The 19,120-nt window shown below is 37.1% G+C and overlaps 2 protein-coding genes across 8 annotated transcripts in view; one reads left to right on the top strand and one right to left on the bottom strand.

The window, feature by feature from the left end:
* Positions 1–19,120, top strand: part of rdgB (retinal degeneration B) — a 1,063,172-nt gene that overhangs the window by 102,774 nt on the left and 941,278 nt on the right. The gene's annotated exons all lie outside the window — the stretch shown is intronic.
* Positions 6,970–8,313, bottom strand: LOC122414857 (uncharacterized protein F54H12.2-like). The gene has a single exon (XM_043426460.1). It carries the CDS (start codon positions 8,311–8,313, stop codon positions 6,970–6,972), a length of 1,344 nt encoding a protein of 447 aa, XP_043282395.1.

Below are 19,120 nucleotides of genomic sequence, written 5' to 3'. Positions count from 1 at the left end.
CTCAGGACACTGGCGAGACTCGGCGACGTATCGAGCCCGTGGTCTGGGGTTCACATCCTAACCTGTCTTGTATCTTTGAACATTGGCGCCACTCGGCGACGTTTGAGGCCCGTGGTCAAGCAAAAACTTTCCACCTCGCATTTTTTGGGTTTATTCAGAATAGAGGCGGTAAATAAATGATTTATGATTTATTATTATTAAATTCAACATTTTTGTGAAAATTATCCGATTTGGTTGGGTTAAACGAACTAATTAGAATTAGAATCAATTATTAATTGAATAATTCAATAATCCGTTGTCCACTTGGGCCATTGTACGACACCAAAGTAGAAATAAATCATCCGAACAAACTGTAATAAATTATAACGAACAAAAAAAAATAACAAGCGAATGAAAGCATTCATTCAAGAGGCTGCGGTAAGACTAGAGTTTGTATAGCGTCAAAGCGATCAGAAACTGAAAAATTGTAAAAAGAAAAGCGTACAAGACTCTTGAATTAACAGGAAGCGTAAAAATCCAGGCTCAAGTGGTTAGGCATCCAGGACATCGGTTGTCAATCATTAAAGTTGCGAATTTCATTTTTTGTCTGAAAAATCTCATGCAAAGTGTGCAAGAAAGGAAACAGAATCAGCAGAGGCACAACAAACCATAAAGCGTTCTTTATTGTACAAATAAAAAGGGAAACAAATTTGAAAATTCGATCAAAGATTTTCATACAGAAAAACGTTCCGTTTTTCCGGGTCTTTCGAGTCTTCTCTCGCCTGATTCGGTCAAACAACGCGGACAAATAAAAATTAAAATTGAAGACGCGTATCATTCTTTATAAAAACACTAAATTATTGTTTAATAAATTCATTTTTTTATTATATCAAAACAATCCTCGTCTCTCGTCTCGTTCATACCTGGTCCTTTTAAAAAATAAGGTAGCTCGAACCGACGCGAGGCGGCGTTCAGGCCGGGTCGGCAAGAGCGTTACGTTACAATATATATTCTCAAATCTCAAACCATTTGGATGTATTAGGAGCGTGACTAAGGCATTCGTTTTTCCACAATTCGAGGGGCCACAAAATATGGCTCGAATGCTGTTAGGTAGTAAGTTTCCATGACGCTTCTTCACACTACCCGCTCCAACAATAAATTCATCGAAATTTATTATGGGGAGTTGACCGCTCGAAACTTGTTTCTTCGACTTCATCTCGCATGCGACCGATTGAAAAAATCATAATGCAACTTTATAATGTTGGAATAGTCAGTCCAGTTGTGATCACTGCAGAGTGATGATTGTACATGATAAACCTGGTGAAGGTTTAGTAAACAGTATAATCAACATTCTCCCCATGGAACTACATCTACCGGACTATCAATATTGTGGACCTGGTACGAAATTGATCAAACGTCTTGCTCGTGGTGATCCTGGTATAAACGCGCTAGACGCTGCTTGTAAAGAACACGATATCGCATATTCGAAAAATCGTGGAAACTTGGAAGCACGACATCTGGCGGATAAAATTTTGGCTGAACAAGCCTGGCACCGTGTAACCTCGAAAGACGCAAGTCTTGATGAAAGAGCAAGTGCTTGGGTCGTGACTAACATTATGAAGGCGAAAAATAAATTTGGTCTAGGCATGAAACGAGTGGTGAAAAGGACCAAACCGCAAAAAAGTGTTTGCCGGAAAAAGATCATTAGTGCCGCAAAGAAAGCCATGATTCGTAGTGGCGACCTCCGTGAAATCGTCATGTCAGCATTGAAAGGTGCGCGTGCCAATGTTAAAAAGATGTTAAAGTACGCACACCCCGGGTTCTACCTGTTCCCCAAAAAACCGGCGGTTTATTGCCCTTCCTCGTACCCATCTTTGCCGGCCTTAGAGCGCCGTTGGTGCATTGTCTGGTGGAAGTGCTGCAATAGTCAAAGCTGTAGATGCTGCTCAAGCGGCTAAAAAGGAATTGGAGGAAAGTAAGCGTCACAACAGAACACTCGAGGCCATCGCTTTGGGTAAAGGTTTACATCTGAAACCATACAAACAGGGTCTGGGTCTTTACCTCGGGTCAAAAAACGTACAATCACGCTACCACATCAACCACTCACCGACATCGATCTGCTAAAGTATGCGAGAGCCATGAAAATTCGTAACTTTCGCGGCGTTTTCATGCGTGATACTTTACCTGAGAATAGACCACTCAAGCAAGAATCAGCAATCGTGAATTTGGATGAAAATGTGGGCCCTGGAACACACTGGGTTGCATATAAAAAGACTGCGCAACGAATCACATACTTTGATTGTTTCGGCAATCTCCCACCTCCACCCGAACTCATGAGATACTTCAATGTTGGTAGCGTGAAATACAATTATAAAAAGTATCAGGAATATGATACAATAATATGTGGACATTTATATTTGAAATTTTTGTGTGGACAACTAAATCGACGAGACAATTATGCACTATATAAATGAGGACTATGGAGCTGCGTGTTTAGTTCTAAATCTGCGAGCATCATGGATGATAGTTTGACGATCACCATTACTGGATCATCCTCCATACTCGAGGCATAATTTTTTCCACCCATCGAACTATCGCCCGACAAAAATTATACTCTTGGACTCGTCGAGCTGCTCACATTCAAATCGATTCCAAATATCGACATTGGTTGCAATGAATTTCACGTTGGAAATCATGTGGTGACCATTCCAACGGGGAGCTATGAAATTAAAGATATTGAAAAATATTTGAAAACTGAGTTGGCATCTAAAAACATACAGATTCAGCTTAAGCCGAATAATTATACGCTACGCAGTGAAATTGAGTGCAATCAATCGATTGATTTTACATCCAAAAATTCGATTGGACCTTTGCTGGGTTTTACGTCGCGTCGATTGGAGCTCAATAAAAGACATGTGTCTGATCTACCCGTGTCCATTCTCAAAGTGAACGCCATTCGAGTCGAGTGTAACATAACCACTGGTGCATACATCAACGGGCGAAAAGATCATACAATTCACGAATTTTTCCCATCTGTACCGGTCGGCTATAAAATCATCGAAGTACTGTCGAGCGTCATTTATCTATCAATCACAACTCGTCGAATTGACAATATACAACTTCATATTGTCGATCAAGACGGAGATTTGATCAATTTCCGCGGTGAGTCATCACCATAAGACTTCATATAAAATCTCGATGGGTATAATTTATAATCATCGTATTAGCAATATTAATAAACCAACATGGGATCGCGAAACCAGTCGTCGATCAACGCTCAAATAGCTAACACCTCAAAACCTTCTACTATTGAAGAGTTTGGGTCTGAAAATTCGTGGAGTTCGCGTGTGAGAAATTATCTGCTTTGCTCGTTGTGCATCTGCTGCTTGCAATGGAGGAAGAAATCGTAAACATCCAGATACCCGTCATGTTTGATGAATCCATCATCCCTTATGAGGTTCATGCTCATCGTCAACATACAACAATAATGATGAAATACGTATTTCAATCCAGCATCAAGATTTATCAATTCTACCGAGTAAAAGTTCAATTCACATTTGCGGAAAACTGACAAAGGCTGATGGTACAGTGTTAGCTGCAACGAATTTCGTTAACAATGCCATTTGTCATTTATTCGAGGAAGTGCGTTATGAACTTAACGCCGTTGAAATCGATCGTAATAAGAATGTGGGAATCACATCTCTTATGATAGGATATACATCTCATTCGTCGGCGAGAAGTGCAATGCTTGAGAACACTGGTTGGGTCGATGTCGATGAGACGAAACCGATTGTGGACGTATCAAGCAACTTTGACGTATGCGTACCACTGAGCATACTGTTGGGATTTGCTGAAGATTATCGAAAAATGGTGGTGAATGCAAAGCACGAATTGATCTTGACTAGATCACGTTCCGATGATAATGCAATAGCTCAAGTAGCCACTGAAGATTATAAAATTACACTACGAAAAGTTGAATGGCTCGATCCATACGTCACCGTGGCAGATAAACGGAAAATTCAATTGCTGGAATTCATCGCCAAAGATACTCCAATTTCAATGAGTTTCCGTACGTGGGAATTGTATGAATATCCAATGTTACCGGCGACATCGAAACACGTGTGGTCAGTCAAGACATCAACGCAGCTGGAAAAACCTCGAACAAGTAAAAAATAAAAAACCGAAAAATCGCGCTTGAAATCATTTTAGAAACCGATGCCTCATTCTTCTTATTTGATATTCGAACAGCTAAATCAATTTAAAAAAATTCCATCTAATTTACGTGCAGCATTAAAATTTATGATATCAATCGAAGGACAATTAATTTCTAATCAATTGAAAAAAGTTACCATTTGAGTTACGTGCAGCACTAAAATTTATTATATCAATCGAAGGACAAGTAATTTATGAGTAACTCCAAATTTTGACATTATAAAATTGATCTAAGAAGCTTTTAAATCCAAAAAAATCACATGCAAGCTAGTCATTTCTTACTCTATGGAGGCAGAGGGTTATAAGAAAATCGATTCTTTTCAGACTTTCAGGAGCTGCTGATATTATTCACAATATACAACGTCGATTGGATTGATACAAATTATGTTTAAATATGAGTTAAAAGTACTTGTCCGGCCCAACACTATTTATTGAAATAAAAATCAATCATTTAAAAACGAAATTGTACGGCAGAATCCGATTAAAATTTTATTGAAATGTGATTTATTATTAGTTTAATGTTCTTAATAATAGTATAGGTTAGTTATACCGAATGAAATTCGTTCGCTGGAAGAAGTGAGAAGTAAAAATTGCCGTCATTCCAATACAAACTGGGGACTTATTTTGGAAGTTTGAACATATTTAATATGCTAAATGTTTTTTATTTATCGGTGCACAATAACATCCCTTGTATATTACAGGACAATTCGTTTCCATTCTTATTCAAGTAGTGCAATTAAGGAAAAATTACTTGAAGATAACTCTCTAAATTCCCTCTGCATGAATATTTGTGCTCCATCAGTTCTAAAAAAGCCCTGATTTTTATTTGAATAAACAATTTAAATGGAAAGTGATGGGCCGGACAAGTACTTTTAACTCATATTTAAACATATTTTGTATCAATCCAATCGACGTTGTATATTGTGAATAATATCAGCAGCTCCTGAAAGTCTGAAAAGAATCGATTTTCTTATAAGCCTCTGCCTTCATAGAGTAAGAAATGACTAGCTTGCATGTGATAGTAGACTACATACAGGTATGGCGCCCCCCACTCCTATCCCCACTCCTTCCCCACCACAACACCTACCCACTCCAAGCTATTTTTTCCCACTCCACAGGTAAATAGCTTGGTGGACAGGTGTGAGGGGGGGGGAGGAGGGGGATAGTGTGAGAAGTACCATACCTGTATGTTTTTCTACTTTTTTCTTTTTTTCTCTTTGGGGGTAGTGGGTCGAATAACACTGTTGAATACATTTAAATTGTTTTTTTTATTTTTCACTCATATTCTAAATACATTAATGGTTTACAAAATATTTGAAAAAACCCACATATTTATTATGATTACAATATTGTTTATGGAGTTGACGCGCTGCATTCTTTTATCTACGCGTACAACACCTTTGTGTACAAGCAAATCTACGATCCGTGAAACTACCACCACCACCACTCATCATATCATTTTTACGAACGCTGTTATTTATCTGACGGGATGCGAAGGCTTTATAATATTGACGCACTATTTCATCATTTTTTCGGGGATTATCAGAGAAGAGATTGTTGAATTTATCCATACCAAAACCACAAGACATAAGGTGCAAAAAAATAACACAAAATTGGCCACAAACGTCTGAAGAATCACTTTGGAGTTGCTTAACGTTGAAACGGAAGAACTTGCAATTTCTCCGGAGTCGTTCGAGGTGTTGTGGAATGATTGGTGGTAATCCGTAACTATCGAAGTACCATCCGCTTCCATTTCGATCGACGTACATTGCGACCCAGTGCTCGCCAGGTTTTGAGTGTTCATCTGTGTTCACAATTATTCCAGCAGGCCTTGTCCAAGTACGAGGAATTTCATCAGCCGGAAATACTCCAGTAGTCGCAATCGGTAAATAACGTAGAGCGTCTCGAATTTGTTGTGTGTTCATGCTCCGTTAGCAAATTGAAGAATGGTGAAAAGATATACTTTTTCACTTTATATCTGAATTCATAACAGATGCATATCGCAGAGTTATAATGCTCATGAATAGTTTCTATTCCTTCAAATGAGAACATCGTTTTGAGGAAAATTTATACAGGGGAAGCAACTCATAAATGAATCTTCACTCTTGTCGTCCGTTTCTGGATTTTTTTTCTCCTCCTCTGGGAGTACGGTGACAGGTACTTGATTATTCATCCGTAGGATAAATTTTTTCAACATGAGAGCCTGCGTTAATGCACAACGATTCGTAGGCTTCACAGCACCCAAACTATGTCGTAGACATCTACTGCGTGACGTGGATAATTTTTTGAATCCTGGGCATCCCCATTCCGGTTTTTCGAGATCGTTGATTTCTCGCGTAATTACATGGCTCAATAAATCGGCTTTTTCGTGACCGCGCATCCAAATAGTTTTTGCATGCCGTGCTATTTCACGCAAATTGGCATAAAGTTGTTTACAGGAGACATCACCCTCGTACCATTCCAATCCATGGTGATGAAGAGTCAAAATTTGATTCTCGTGACGTATTATGCTGGGCAGTTCGTGGAATGCGTATGGAGGAGAAACAATCCAATGCATGGTGAAAGGTTGATTTAGAGCAACGACGGCAACTTCTTTCGGTAAAAAACGATGCTCTCTATCACGCATTCCCTGAATGTCGATGATTATTTCCATTTTTTACGTCCGTACTGAACAGCGACGCGCAATGAACTGACTTGTTTTCTCTCCAAAATCCAATTCTCCGTCGAAAAGACGAACGACGAATGCAGAGTAATCTGACACCTGCTTTTTCTTGAAGTTCAACCGCTGAAGTCAGCAATTACTTGACACGAGGCATCGATCTCCAGACCATTATCATATTCTGCATATACTATACTATTTACAGTAGAAGCGAGTGCCTCGGCAAATCGTACCTCGATTTTCACACTTCCATGTTTCACTAAATTCCAATGCGAACTGGTATTCGCGGAAAGATCAGGTGTCAAGTCAAATGCGAAGAGACAATAACCCCTTGGATAATTTTCTCGATTGATTGAGTTACCCTCGTTCAAAAAATGTATTCCTGTACCAGAAAATAATGTATGATAGGCATCAATGTAAAGATTATTTTGGGTGAAATCAGGTTGCAGAGGTCGAGAAGGTACTTGCGCCCCATCCACATATACTGAGAGGTAATTGATTTTATAGTTTTGAAAATTGAACGGATTCATTTGAACGTTTCCATTATATGCTCGATTATCGACAAATCCGATTATGATTCGTTTTGGAAGTTGCCCAAGCACGATGTTGTCAATCGTTTCTCCATGCACTCCTCCATGTAGCGAAATGGCTTTAACTTCAACGCGTGTAAGAGGGTATTTTGCTGTTGTTTTTGCCAATGCACGAGCATGAGAGAGTAAAACTCCTGGTGCAATTTTTGTTCGTCTTACTAATAATGTAGCTTCGCTTATATTCAAGCCACATGAAATATCCGGTTGAGAGCTCATTAGACAAAACGAGTCTCTTGCTCTCACAAGTCGCAGACGCATTTCTACACCATTTAAAAGGAAACGTTCTTGATTGAAAATATCACAATGTAAATGTCCAATTAAATCGACTGTTTTTCCAGCTGATAGTAGTTTTGCTCTTTCTCGCAAGCCGATATTATTTTTAAAACTTGTATCATCCATTTTCCCTGGAGTATCATCACTCCATAAAACGGAAGTCAAGTGAGATTTTTTGGCCGCAGGCCCATAATTTAACAATGTTTCTATGTAAGCACGGTATGCATAAGCGTTATTCGGTGGTGAAACGAGTTTTTGATTTGAATACACATCCACTTGATTAAACATGGAGTGTAGTAAATTGTTTACAGGGGCAATTTCTGATAATTCCTCGGGCGCATCTTTCGATCCTTCAGCTTGCAAAGAGGTAGATGGAGTTTTTATTTGCACACGAAGACTTAACATGGTATGAGCGAGATCGATGTACTCATCACCTTGTCCGGGAACGACGAATTCTATCGGAGAATCATCTGTTAGAGAGGAAATAGGCTTATAGTGCACCCAATTTGATCCCTCGATCGTAGTTTGCGTAAGTGGTAGCGAAAAAAGTTCGAGCTCAGATTTTAAACATTCGCGTGAGTGTGTATGTAAGAAAGCCATGTTCGCTGTATTCCGAACGATCTCTTATGCAAATATATCAGCTACGCTACGATAATTTCTCCTTTTTTTCGTCGTTTTCCTCCGTTTGTTAGTCGGTTTCTTCTTAGTTTTCTTTTTCGTATTAGCACTTTTCTTCTTTTTCTGAGCGGTTCGTCTCGTTCCACGGCCACTGAGAGAATGACCAGATGACGCTTTTTTCCTCATTTTATAGCCCGCGCCCGTCATTAATTTATCTATTTTTTCCTCAGCTTTCCGTTTTAAATTATTACCAGATTCGCGTAGTCTGGTATGAAATGATTCCTTCAAATTCATATTATTTCTGACGACATCAGATGCAATATTGGCACCTGTGCGAATAGCTTCTTTACCGATCGCAGCAGCTCCTTTTCGTAGAAGCGGTAATACACGACGAAAGAGTCCTCCCAAAAAACTTCCGATTCCGTTTCCTCGTTGGTTTGGGGCACCGACATAGACGTGACTGATTCCACCATAGCCGCGACGCCCATATTCCAGCAGAGCATCCTCGTCGTCGATGTAATGTTCCATCAGTTATTTATTGTAAGCGCTTAAAATGTAGCGTCACGGTCAACGTCCCCTCCTCGAATGGAATTGGTTGTCCAAATTCGTCTCTTATATCGATTTCGATCGTGTGGATTTCATGGCGTATAAGAGGGATGTATCGTGGAGAAGGGAAGTGTACAGTTCTGTTCGCTCCATAAACATATTCATCTTCGACTTCTATGGAAACTTTTGATAATAATGGTGCTTGGACGTCTCCAATTATATAGGATTCGCAAATATCTGAGTATACGAACAGACTATGCGGGATTGCACGAGCTAGAGACGCAGGGCGATAACCTTTATATGGATGTTTAAAACTGATACCTTTTCCCTCCTCAGTAACTTCACCGAATCCTAACATTTTTGCAATTGAAGGAGACATACGAAACCCGTGGTACCTCAGCTCATCACATTTTCGCGAAACTTTAACGTATCCATTATGTTCTTGGGTAAATTCTAAATGTTCCATTATACAAGGTAAATTATTTATCGTATCAAGCAAAGTGTTGATAGTACGATACACGCCGCTCGGAATAATATCCGTTTCTTCTAAACGTTTACTATGATCACTGCGACCAGACTTATCATAATCTCCGTGTTCAAAAGTTACAGTATGCGGTGTTCGCGGAATGTGATAGAAACTCATTGGATAACTTATTTCTTTGACAGCTGCTCCCCACACTCCATCTAGGTGAAGATGGCGTGGTAACTTGGTGTTGAATTTTGTAGGGGCATTGTTAGGAAAATATCGTGTACTGCTGTTACTAGGCAGTACGACGAAGAAAAATTCTTTGTCTCTAAAATTCATTTTGCAGAGTCAGCAATTTTAGAATTTCGTTATTCCGAACGAACGCGAGATAATTCTTGCGAGTAAAAGATTCCGTCAATGGGCTCGTTGTTTAAATCGTGTAAAATATATACGACTGGATGACGGTTCCTTGATATTCGCTGTATTTTGAATATCTCTCGAGTCCATCCACTTTCGTAACCTTTCGCGAACGCAGCTTTTGCACTACTGATACGCACCAAGTCTCCTACACTGTATTTAGGCAATTCAATATTTAATTTTTTTCTCGAAGAATTATATCGGCGCGCGAGATTTTCACGAGCTAGGCTAGCATTTTCTAAAGTCACTTCAGAAGGTCGCATTCGTGTGCCAGAGTGACGCGTCTGATTATACGCATGTGCGAATTTTTGCAAAACATCGATATAACGCTTGTTTCGCGTGTATGTAAAGTATCGCCACATTCGGTTTTTAAGTGTGCGATTGAATCGTTCAGCAATCGATGCTTTGATATCGGGATTACGCGCTGTACGGAAATTAATTTTTTTTTGTGCTAAAAAATGTTGGAAAGGAGATCCCGTGAATTCTCGACCGCGATCTGTTTGTAAAAGAAGGGGAAATCTAGGATTTGAGCGTGAAAGTACCCGTGCAAACCCCTGAGACACACTTCCGCATGTTTTATCACGCAGCGGCTCGATCCAGGCAAATTTACTCAACACATCGATTACAACTAAAATATATTTGTAGCCATCGTTGTATGTCGCGATAGAACGGAGGTCCGCCAGATCAGCTTCCCATACATCATCAATATTATTCACATTATATGTACGTCGAGGAAATCGACGTCGGATGAGCCGATGTCTGGTATAAGCGTCTTGAGTCTCTAACCACGGTTCGACTTTATTTTTGTCAATACCTTTTACGTTTTTCAAATTTTCAGCGTTAGAAAAGGATGCAGGGTGTGAGGGATTATATATTATAGATCGATTTGAATCGTTTCATAGTTTTAACGATCTCCAAATAATTCGTTTTTTACTCGAGCGGCCACGTCCTTGTTGAAACCCAGTTGCGTCCGTCTCCTCGTACTCACTACTACTTGTATCTGAAGTTATATCAGCAATCTCTGGGGAGATGACGCGTTTGCGGGGCGTTGATGCTTCGATGATTGTAGGCTCTTGAAGTACCTCAGGGTTACCAATAAATTCTCGAGGCATCTGTATCTTTCGGAGATGTTCAGCGAAATGAGCACGACCCGTCGGTTTAACTCGTTTTCTAGCACGCATCGCATCATTGATGAGATCAACAATATTGGAATTAGGAATTCTGGTACCACCTATAGATACCATGCCGTTCGCATCCCAACTCATTCTTTTTAAGGGTGAGGTATTTCTATGAAGATTGCGCAATAACATTTTAGCCTTTGGGTGAAATTTTTTTGGAACACTGTCGATAATAAGAGTGTCGTTTAATGGCGATCTCATCTCAGCTGATTGTTCCGATGTATCATGATCTTCATCCGCTTCCATTTCATGTTTTTCCGAAGTTTCATCCGTTTTTGCGGAAGTATTCAATTTATTTTTCTCATCGTACTTTGAATGTGAAGTGAGATTCAGATATCTATGTAAAATCTGTAGATATGCTGTCGATTTATCTCTATCACTAGCATACGATGTAGAATTCAAAATTTCAGCCATTTCGGAGTCCAAACGAGAAAGAGGAGTTCCCCTCGTTTGAACACTGCTCAGAGATGTTGTTAGAGGAGGAGAAAGCGTTTCGTCAGTGGATTTCTGTTGTTTTTCTCCAAGACGATGTAGATTATCATGTGGAATGAGAACCATTTTCCTCGCGTGTTCCATACTCAAAATATTTCAATACCGGAACAAGGAGAAGCTTGAGAAAGGCAGTACAGCGATTGATGATGAAACGTCTTTTAGTTTTCCAATTTCCTCGTTTTTCAGCTAAGCGGCGAATCAATACTGCATATTTTCGCAGCCGACGTCTTTCACTAGTTTTGAGGTTCACATTACCGAGCAATACATTGAGCGCACATTCACAGATTATTCGGATTAATGCTGGTTCGATTATTCGTAAAATCTGTCGTAGTTGATTTTGTGTAAAGTAGCAAAGTGCTCGTAAAATTATAACATGTTTTTTACCGAGACTTCCTCGCGCTGCCATTACAAACGCATTACTGGAACATCGCGAGATGTGTCGCACGTTTTTATTTCTTTTTTTGGTAAATAAACGTAATTATATTGGTTATCAGGAAATACGCATGCGCGAAATCGGCAATTATCGGGTGTCGATTGTTTGAGATCGAGTAATAAATAGCCATGAGGGGCAGACGTAGCATCAAAATATACTTCTTGCAAAAAACGAGGATTTTCTGGATAAACCTGCCTGGCAAGATGTTGTATTTGGGCGCGGTCTCGAGGATTTTTAAAAATAACGATATAATTCGTGTTTAAAGAAATATCTCTCTGTCCGCGTCCTTGATGAAATATGTTTTGAGTTATGAAAATGACGCTCAGATTTTTATGATGACTCCCCTTTGTGAATAAATCTACAATGCTATTATTTGAGGCCTCACGCATTAAATCATCGATCACAATAAGTTTAGGACGCTGATCTGCTGAATAGTCACCAGATTGCGGTAATCCCTCGCGAAACTCGATTTTATTACCATACTCTGAATAACCAGGTTGCCATTCAGAGTAATAAAAAAGTATTCGATCGAAACGAACGTCAGCCATTTCGTGAATATATTTGAAAAATTTTTTTACGAAAAAAGTTTTGCCACAACCAGTAGGTCCGCAAATTATGGAGGTCCATGGATGTTTCCACCGCGGATCCATAATGAGAAATGATTGTCAAAATCGAATGCTCTATATTGTAACGGTACTCTTTTCTGTTAGACCACCCCGTTACGCGTAGATTCGAGCTTCTTATAGAGTAAAGGAGCAGGCATGAAAGAAAAACAAAAGTGAGGGGAAAGATCTGTGAAGAAACAAAAAGTTTATTCAAAATGTGGTTTGTGAGTCGTGTACAATGAGAAACAGCATGAGTGCTGTAAAAAAATTGGAGACAAGTACATTTATGTTTTATGTAACCTCGACTGAGTGAAACCCGACGTGTTACTCGTGTAGTCCAAAAGATAAATGCACGATGATTTATAAGAAGTTGTTCGATCTATTCTCTGGAAACTTGCTTCAATAATGAGCAAACTCATGTAGTTCAAAATACACATGCAGGCTGATTTATAAGAAGTTGTTCGATCTATTCTCTCGAAACTTACTTCAAATGAGCAATTCATTACTAAAGGTCATAAAAAAAACTATTTCAAACGTAATGAATAAAAAAAATTGAATCTGCTCAATCTTGGTAATGTATGAAAAACGTTTGGTGTTCAAATGAACAAAACGTTGTCAAATAAATGCAAAAGTGACGAGTACATCGGATGACGAATGAAAAAAATTAAAAACATAATGATATGTATTAAAAAAAATTACGAAACCAACTGTAAATAATTTCAACATCACAATTAAGAAAAGCTTTCACAAATCATGAAAAAAACATTATATTTAGAAAAAATACAAATCCGTAATTATATTGTAAAGGAAAAAAAAATTCAAATAGAACGTGAGAAATTCATTCCTACGGGAAGCATCCGGAACTTGAGAAAGTTCTAGTGAATCAAAAAAAGTTACCAAAAAATCGCATCAAAGGTTTGTTACTCTATGGTGGCAGAGACTTAGAAGAAAATCGATTCTTCTCAGACTTTCAGGATCCCTTGGTATTCACAATATTCGACGTCGATTTCATGTCGGTACAAATTATGTTTAAATATGTGCTAAAAGTACTTGTCCGGCCCATCACTTTTCATTCAAATTGCTCATTCAAATAAAAATTAAACTAGACCTTAATTAATGTATTATTTTATGGAACTAGTATTAACGCTGCCGTTACACGCCCACTTGGATTCGGACATCATCCCATATATGCTCGGTGGCAACTATCTCTTCGCAACAATTCACTCATGTTTTTATGTTGATTTTAACAAAGTGCTATTGTGAACGTGATGATAAAAAAACGAGATTGTATAGACGAATCCTCTCGAAAAATTATTCAAATGCGATTTATTATCAGTTGAATATCTTCAGTAATAGAATAGGTTAGTTGCTATAACAAATGCTATAACAAATATAATTCGTACGAAGACGGAAATGTGAAGTAAAAATTGCCGTTATTTCAATATAAACTGGGGAGTTAATTTGGAAGCTTGACAATTTTTATCGTCCGAAGGGTATTTTTTCATCAATATACAATAATATCTCTTGTATATTACAGAAAAATTGAATGCAATTAAGTTAAAATCTCTTGGAGATAATTTTCTCAATTCCCTCTGTAGGCATACATGTGATCCATCAGATCTAGAAGAGCCCTGATTTTTATTTGAATGAGCAATTTGAATGAAAAGTGATGGGCCGGACAAGTACTTTTAGCACATATTTAAACATAATTTGTACCGACATGAAATCGACGTCGAATATTGTGAATACCAAGGGATCCTGAAAGTCTGAGAAGAATCGATTTTCTTCTAAGTCTCTGCCACCATAGAGTAACAAACCTTTGATGCGATTTTTTGGTAACTTTTTTTGATTCACTAGAACTTTCTCAAGTTCCGGATGCTTCCCGTAGGAATGAATTTCTCACGTTCTATTTGAATTTTTTTTTCCTTTACAATATAATTACGGATTTGTATTTTTTCTAAATATAATGTTTTTTTCATGATTTGTGAAAGCTTTTCTTAATTGTGATGTTGAAATTATTTACAGTTGGTTTCGTAATTTTTTTTAATACATATCATTATGTTTTTAATTTTTTTCATTCGTCATCCGATGTACTCGTCACTTTTGCATTTATTTGACAACGTTTTGTTCATTTGAACACCAAACGTTTTTCATACATTACCAAGATTGAGCAGATTCAATTTTTTTTATTCATTACGTTTGAAATAGTTTTTTTTATGACCTTTAGTAATGAATTGCTCATTTGAAGTAAGTTTCGAGAGAATAGATCGAACAACTTCTTATAAATCAGCCTGCATGTGTATTTTGAACTACATGAGTTTGCTCATTATTGAAGCAAGTTTCCAGAGAATAGATCGAACAACTTCTTATAAATCATCGTGCATTTATCTTTTGGACTACACGAGTAACACGTCGGGTTTCACTCAGTCGAGGTTACATAAAACATAAATGTACTTGTCTCCAATTTTTTTACAGCACTCATGCTGTTTTCACGGTTTGATTTGTCTACTTTTTGTGCACTGTGAACTTGAAAAAAATTCACAGGACATGTTATATTGAAATGACGGCAATTTTTACTACACATTTTATTCTTCAAACGAATTTTATTCGTTATAGCAACTAATCTATTCTATTACTGAAGATATTCAGCTGATAATAAATCGCAATTCAATAAATTTTCGAGCAGATTCGTCTGTACAATTTCATTTTTTTATGGTCACGTACACAATTGCACTTTGTTGAAATCAACATTAAAAAATGAGTGCGACACGGGCATTTCTTGAAATTCGATGAAAAGTGATTCCCTAGTGTATTACTATATACACTTTCTTAAAAAAAAATTTTCGATATATCGGAATGCCTCTATCCGTCGCAATGGTTTTGTTTACTCGATGCCATGAATTGTTGCGAAGAGATAGTTGCCGCCGAGCATATGTGGAATGATGTCCAAATTCAAGTGGGCGTGTAACGCCAGCGTTAATGCTAGTTCCATAAAAATAACGCAGAAATTAACGTCTAGTTTGATTTTTCTTTGAATGAGCAATTTGAATGAAAAGTGATGGGCCGGACAAGTACTTTTAGCACATATTTAAACATAATTTGTACCGATACGAAATCGACGTCGAATATTGTGAATACCAGGGGATCCTGAAAGTCTGAGAAGAATCGATTTTCTTCTAAGTAAGTCTCTGCCACCATAGAGTAACAAATGACTTTTACCTTTGATGCGATTTTTTTTTGGATTTGAACGTTTCTCAGAATAATTTCATATTGTGAAAAATTATGTATTATATACTAATAAAATACTTATCCTCCGATTGATGCCATAAATTGTAGTACTGCACATACTGCACATTTTTGATTCACTTGAACTTTCTCAAGTTCCGGGTGCTTCCCGTAAGATTGAATTTCTCACGTCCTATTTAAATTTTTTTTTCCTTTTACAATATAATTACAGATTTGTATTTTTTTTTTAAATAATATTTTTTCATGATTTGTAAAAGCTTTTCTTAATTGTTTTGTTGAAATTATTTACAATTGGTTTCGTAATTTTTTTTACATACTATTATGTTTTGAATTTTTTTCACTCGTCATCCGATGTACTCGTCACTTTTGCATTTATTTGACCACGTTTTGTTCCTTTGAACCAAACGTTTTTCACGCATTACCATGATTTAACAGATTCATTTTTTTATTCATTGCGTTTGAAATGGTTTTTTTTTTATATCCTTTAGTAATGAATTGCTCATTTGAAGCAAGTTTCGAGAGAACAGATCGAACAACTTCTTCTTATAAATCATCGTGCATTTGTGTTTCGAACTACATGAGTGTCTCATAGGGTTTCACTGAGACTACTGTCCAGGTGACATCAAACATAAATGTACTTGTCTCCAATTTTTTAACAGCACTCGTGCTGTTACTTATGGTTTGATTTGACTACTTTTTGTGCACTGTGAACTTGAAAAAATTTTACAGGATATTGGAAAATCAAATTCTTCATATTAGGGCACAATATAGATGACATTCTGTTATTATTAATTCATTTTTTGTTCGTACCAAGAAATGCACACTACATGTACGAGTAACATATGTAGGGTTTATTCACTGAGACTACCGTTCAGATGTAATGATCATATTATCACCCATCAGAGTGTACTTGCGAAAAGACATTTATTGAAAAAATTTTTAATTAAAATTATTCCCTGTCTCATTGAAAGAGATATCAAAAAAAAGGAAACAATAATTTTTTAATCAAATTACGGCTAATTTATTTAAAAACCCAAAAAATTACAACGAATAATAAATTTCGATGTCGTTAAATAACGACAGGATTTCAATGACTAAGGCACTCGAATCTTTTTTCAAGATAACGCGATATTGATCGATTGGAATAATTAAATCCAACATAGGGGGTCACCCCGCATGGCGGCCGAATTTTGTAGGGTTTTTTCGCAATTTTCTTGCGGCAAAGAAAAAAAACATAGACTTTTGAAATTTAAAGGGTTTATTCAATGGTATTTCAACTCGATGGTAGAATTTTTTAACTCTGATATCTCTGGTAGATTCGGTGTAAAGCTACTCCACAGGAACCTATATGTTTCTTCATAGTCTCCACGATTCCAGGGGATCGGTTTATCTGAAATCAAAAAACCAAGGAGCGTTTGGATTAGTAAAGCAGTGGTTATCACCTGAATTAAAATTATACAGAAATATTAAACATTGAAGGATTTTTCCGTTTAGAAAAACCTTATTTCAATTTTTCAAAATGTTGCATAGCTCAATAATCCTTCAACTTCGATATTTCTGTATGATTTTAGTTCAGGCAATAGCCCACTGCTTTACAAATCAAAACGCTCCTCGGTTTTTTGATCGCAGATAAACGGGACCCCCGGGAATCGTGGACACCATGGAGAAGCATATGGGATCCTGTGGATTAATTTTACACGGAATTAACTCGAGACATCAGAGTTAAAAAATTCTATCATAAAGTTGAAATACCAATGAATAAACTCTTTAAATTTTAAGTCTGTGTTTTTTTCTCGTCGCAAAAAATCGAGGAAACCCTAAAAAATGCGGCTGCCATGGGGGGGTGACCTCCTCAAGCCGAATCAGTTTTTTTGAAAATAAAAATCGTTTTATTATGCATGCAAGTTGTTTTAGGTATTTTAATACCCACTAGGGTGGTAGTTATTTGGGATCAAATTTATTTTACCCTTTTCGCCCCCTAAATTGGTTCGAAATACATAAAAAGTAATGCTGTAATTTTGTCAGATTTGTAGAACAATGCTCAACCCTCGACCATGGGGGTTGAAGTTTTCTGTTCATAATACATGGAATTTTTCTGCGTTTGTGGTCACGATTATACTGTGGGCCTCAATACATTTGGAAAATCTTGAAATTTCCATAAATTGTTTAACAAGCATGTTGCTACACGAAAAAAATTTTCAAAACTCCTACCCTTAAAATGTTGTATAGCATCACTATAAGAACCCATTAATGCGCAAAACGACAATTTTGGACACACAATTTCAAGTACTCAGTTTTAACTAAAGAACAAAATCTGATATAGGGGGTTTTTGAGAGTGCTCTTTCAGAATCTTGCATTTATTTTGTAAAATTAAATCAAAATCTTCATTATTTATTCGTTTTTAATTGAAAAGTCAAGATTTTCTAACATTTTATTTTTCAAAGCGATTTCCCTTACTGTTCCTGCTCTCAAATAACCATATTATCGCCAGCAAAGATGTTCTGAAGGTCTGACGAGTCCAGAACACTGGTTATAAACACTTTTTTCTTACTCAGTTTTTGCATAATGGCGGCTTTTGCAAAACAGCATGATGAAAATCTGTATGATTTTTTTTCTCGAAAGTCTTGACATAACAAAAAAATGTTCCAGAACAAAAAGTATTGAGAATCTTCTAAAGAATACGTGTGATTTTTTTCAAAAATTTTCTAGCTATTTTATCACCCTAATACACACATATACACACACGCGGACATATTTTATTTTGAACTTAAATTTTACTTTGTTGGAATTGAAGTGAAAACTCTCCGTGATTATCAACTTAGTCCTTTTGATGAAAAAATTTCCATCAATGCAAAAAAATACTGATTGCCTCAGTTTCGATTTGCCAATAGAAATTTTGTAATCAAGCACTTTCGAATAGTGTGTTATGCGTTTACAGACAATGCGATTATACTGCCTTTCTATATTTTTGTAGTCCCTGGCTCTTTTTCGTCATTCCTGTTTTGGGTTATTTTATTACAAGACGATGCCGCGTCTTTAGATATTCTGCAATAACAAACATCGACAAGTCTGATGATACAATCAGAGAGAGAGCTGATGAGAAAGAGCGAAGGCATGGATTTTTATTTCTAATGTTTCAGAATCCGGACTACATCTCAAGATATATATAGAAAAAATCTAACCTTTCTAAATATTTTTACCATCAATCCGAACGTTGTTGACAATTTTCGGTTTTTTTTCCGTTACACAACACTCTTGGATTCCTCGGTCTTTATCTCTTTCTTCTTCACTTTTTTCTCACCACTTTCACTAAAACATTGTACTGCTTTTATTTATTTTCTACAGAACCGGAAAAAATTGGAACAGTTTCGGTGAATTGTAACATTCGCGATCTTTATAACCTCA

Source organism: Venturia canescens, chromosome 8 (assembly GCF_019457755.1).
Source record: "Venturia canescens isolate UGA chromosome 8, ASM1945775v1, whole genome shotgun sequence".
NCBI lineage: Eukaryota > Metazoa > Arthropoda > Insecta > Hymenoptera > Ichneumonidae > Venturia > Venturia canescens.
This window is presented reverse-complemented; position numbering and strand designations above follow the sequence as displayed.

Bases quoted from the DNA above. Each gene is read 5' to 3' on its own strand.
- LOC122414857 (XM_043426460.1), bottom strand. From the start codon at position 8,313: ATGGCTTTCTTACATACACACTCACGCGAATGTTTAAAATCTGAGCTC.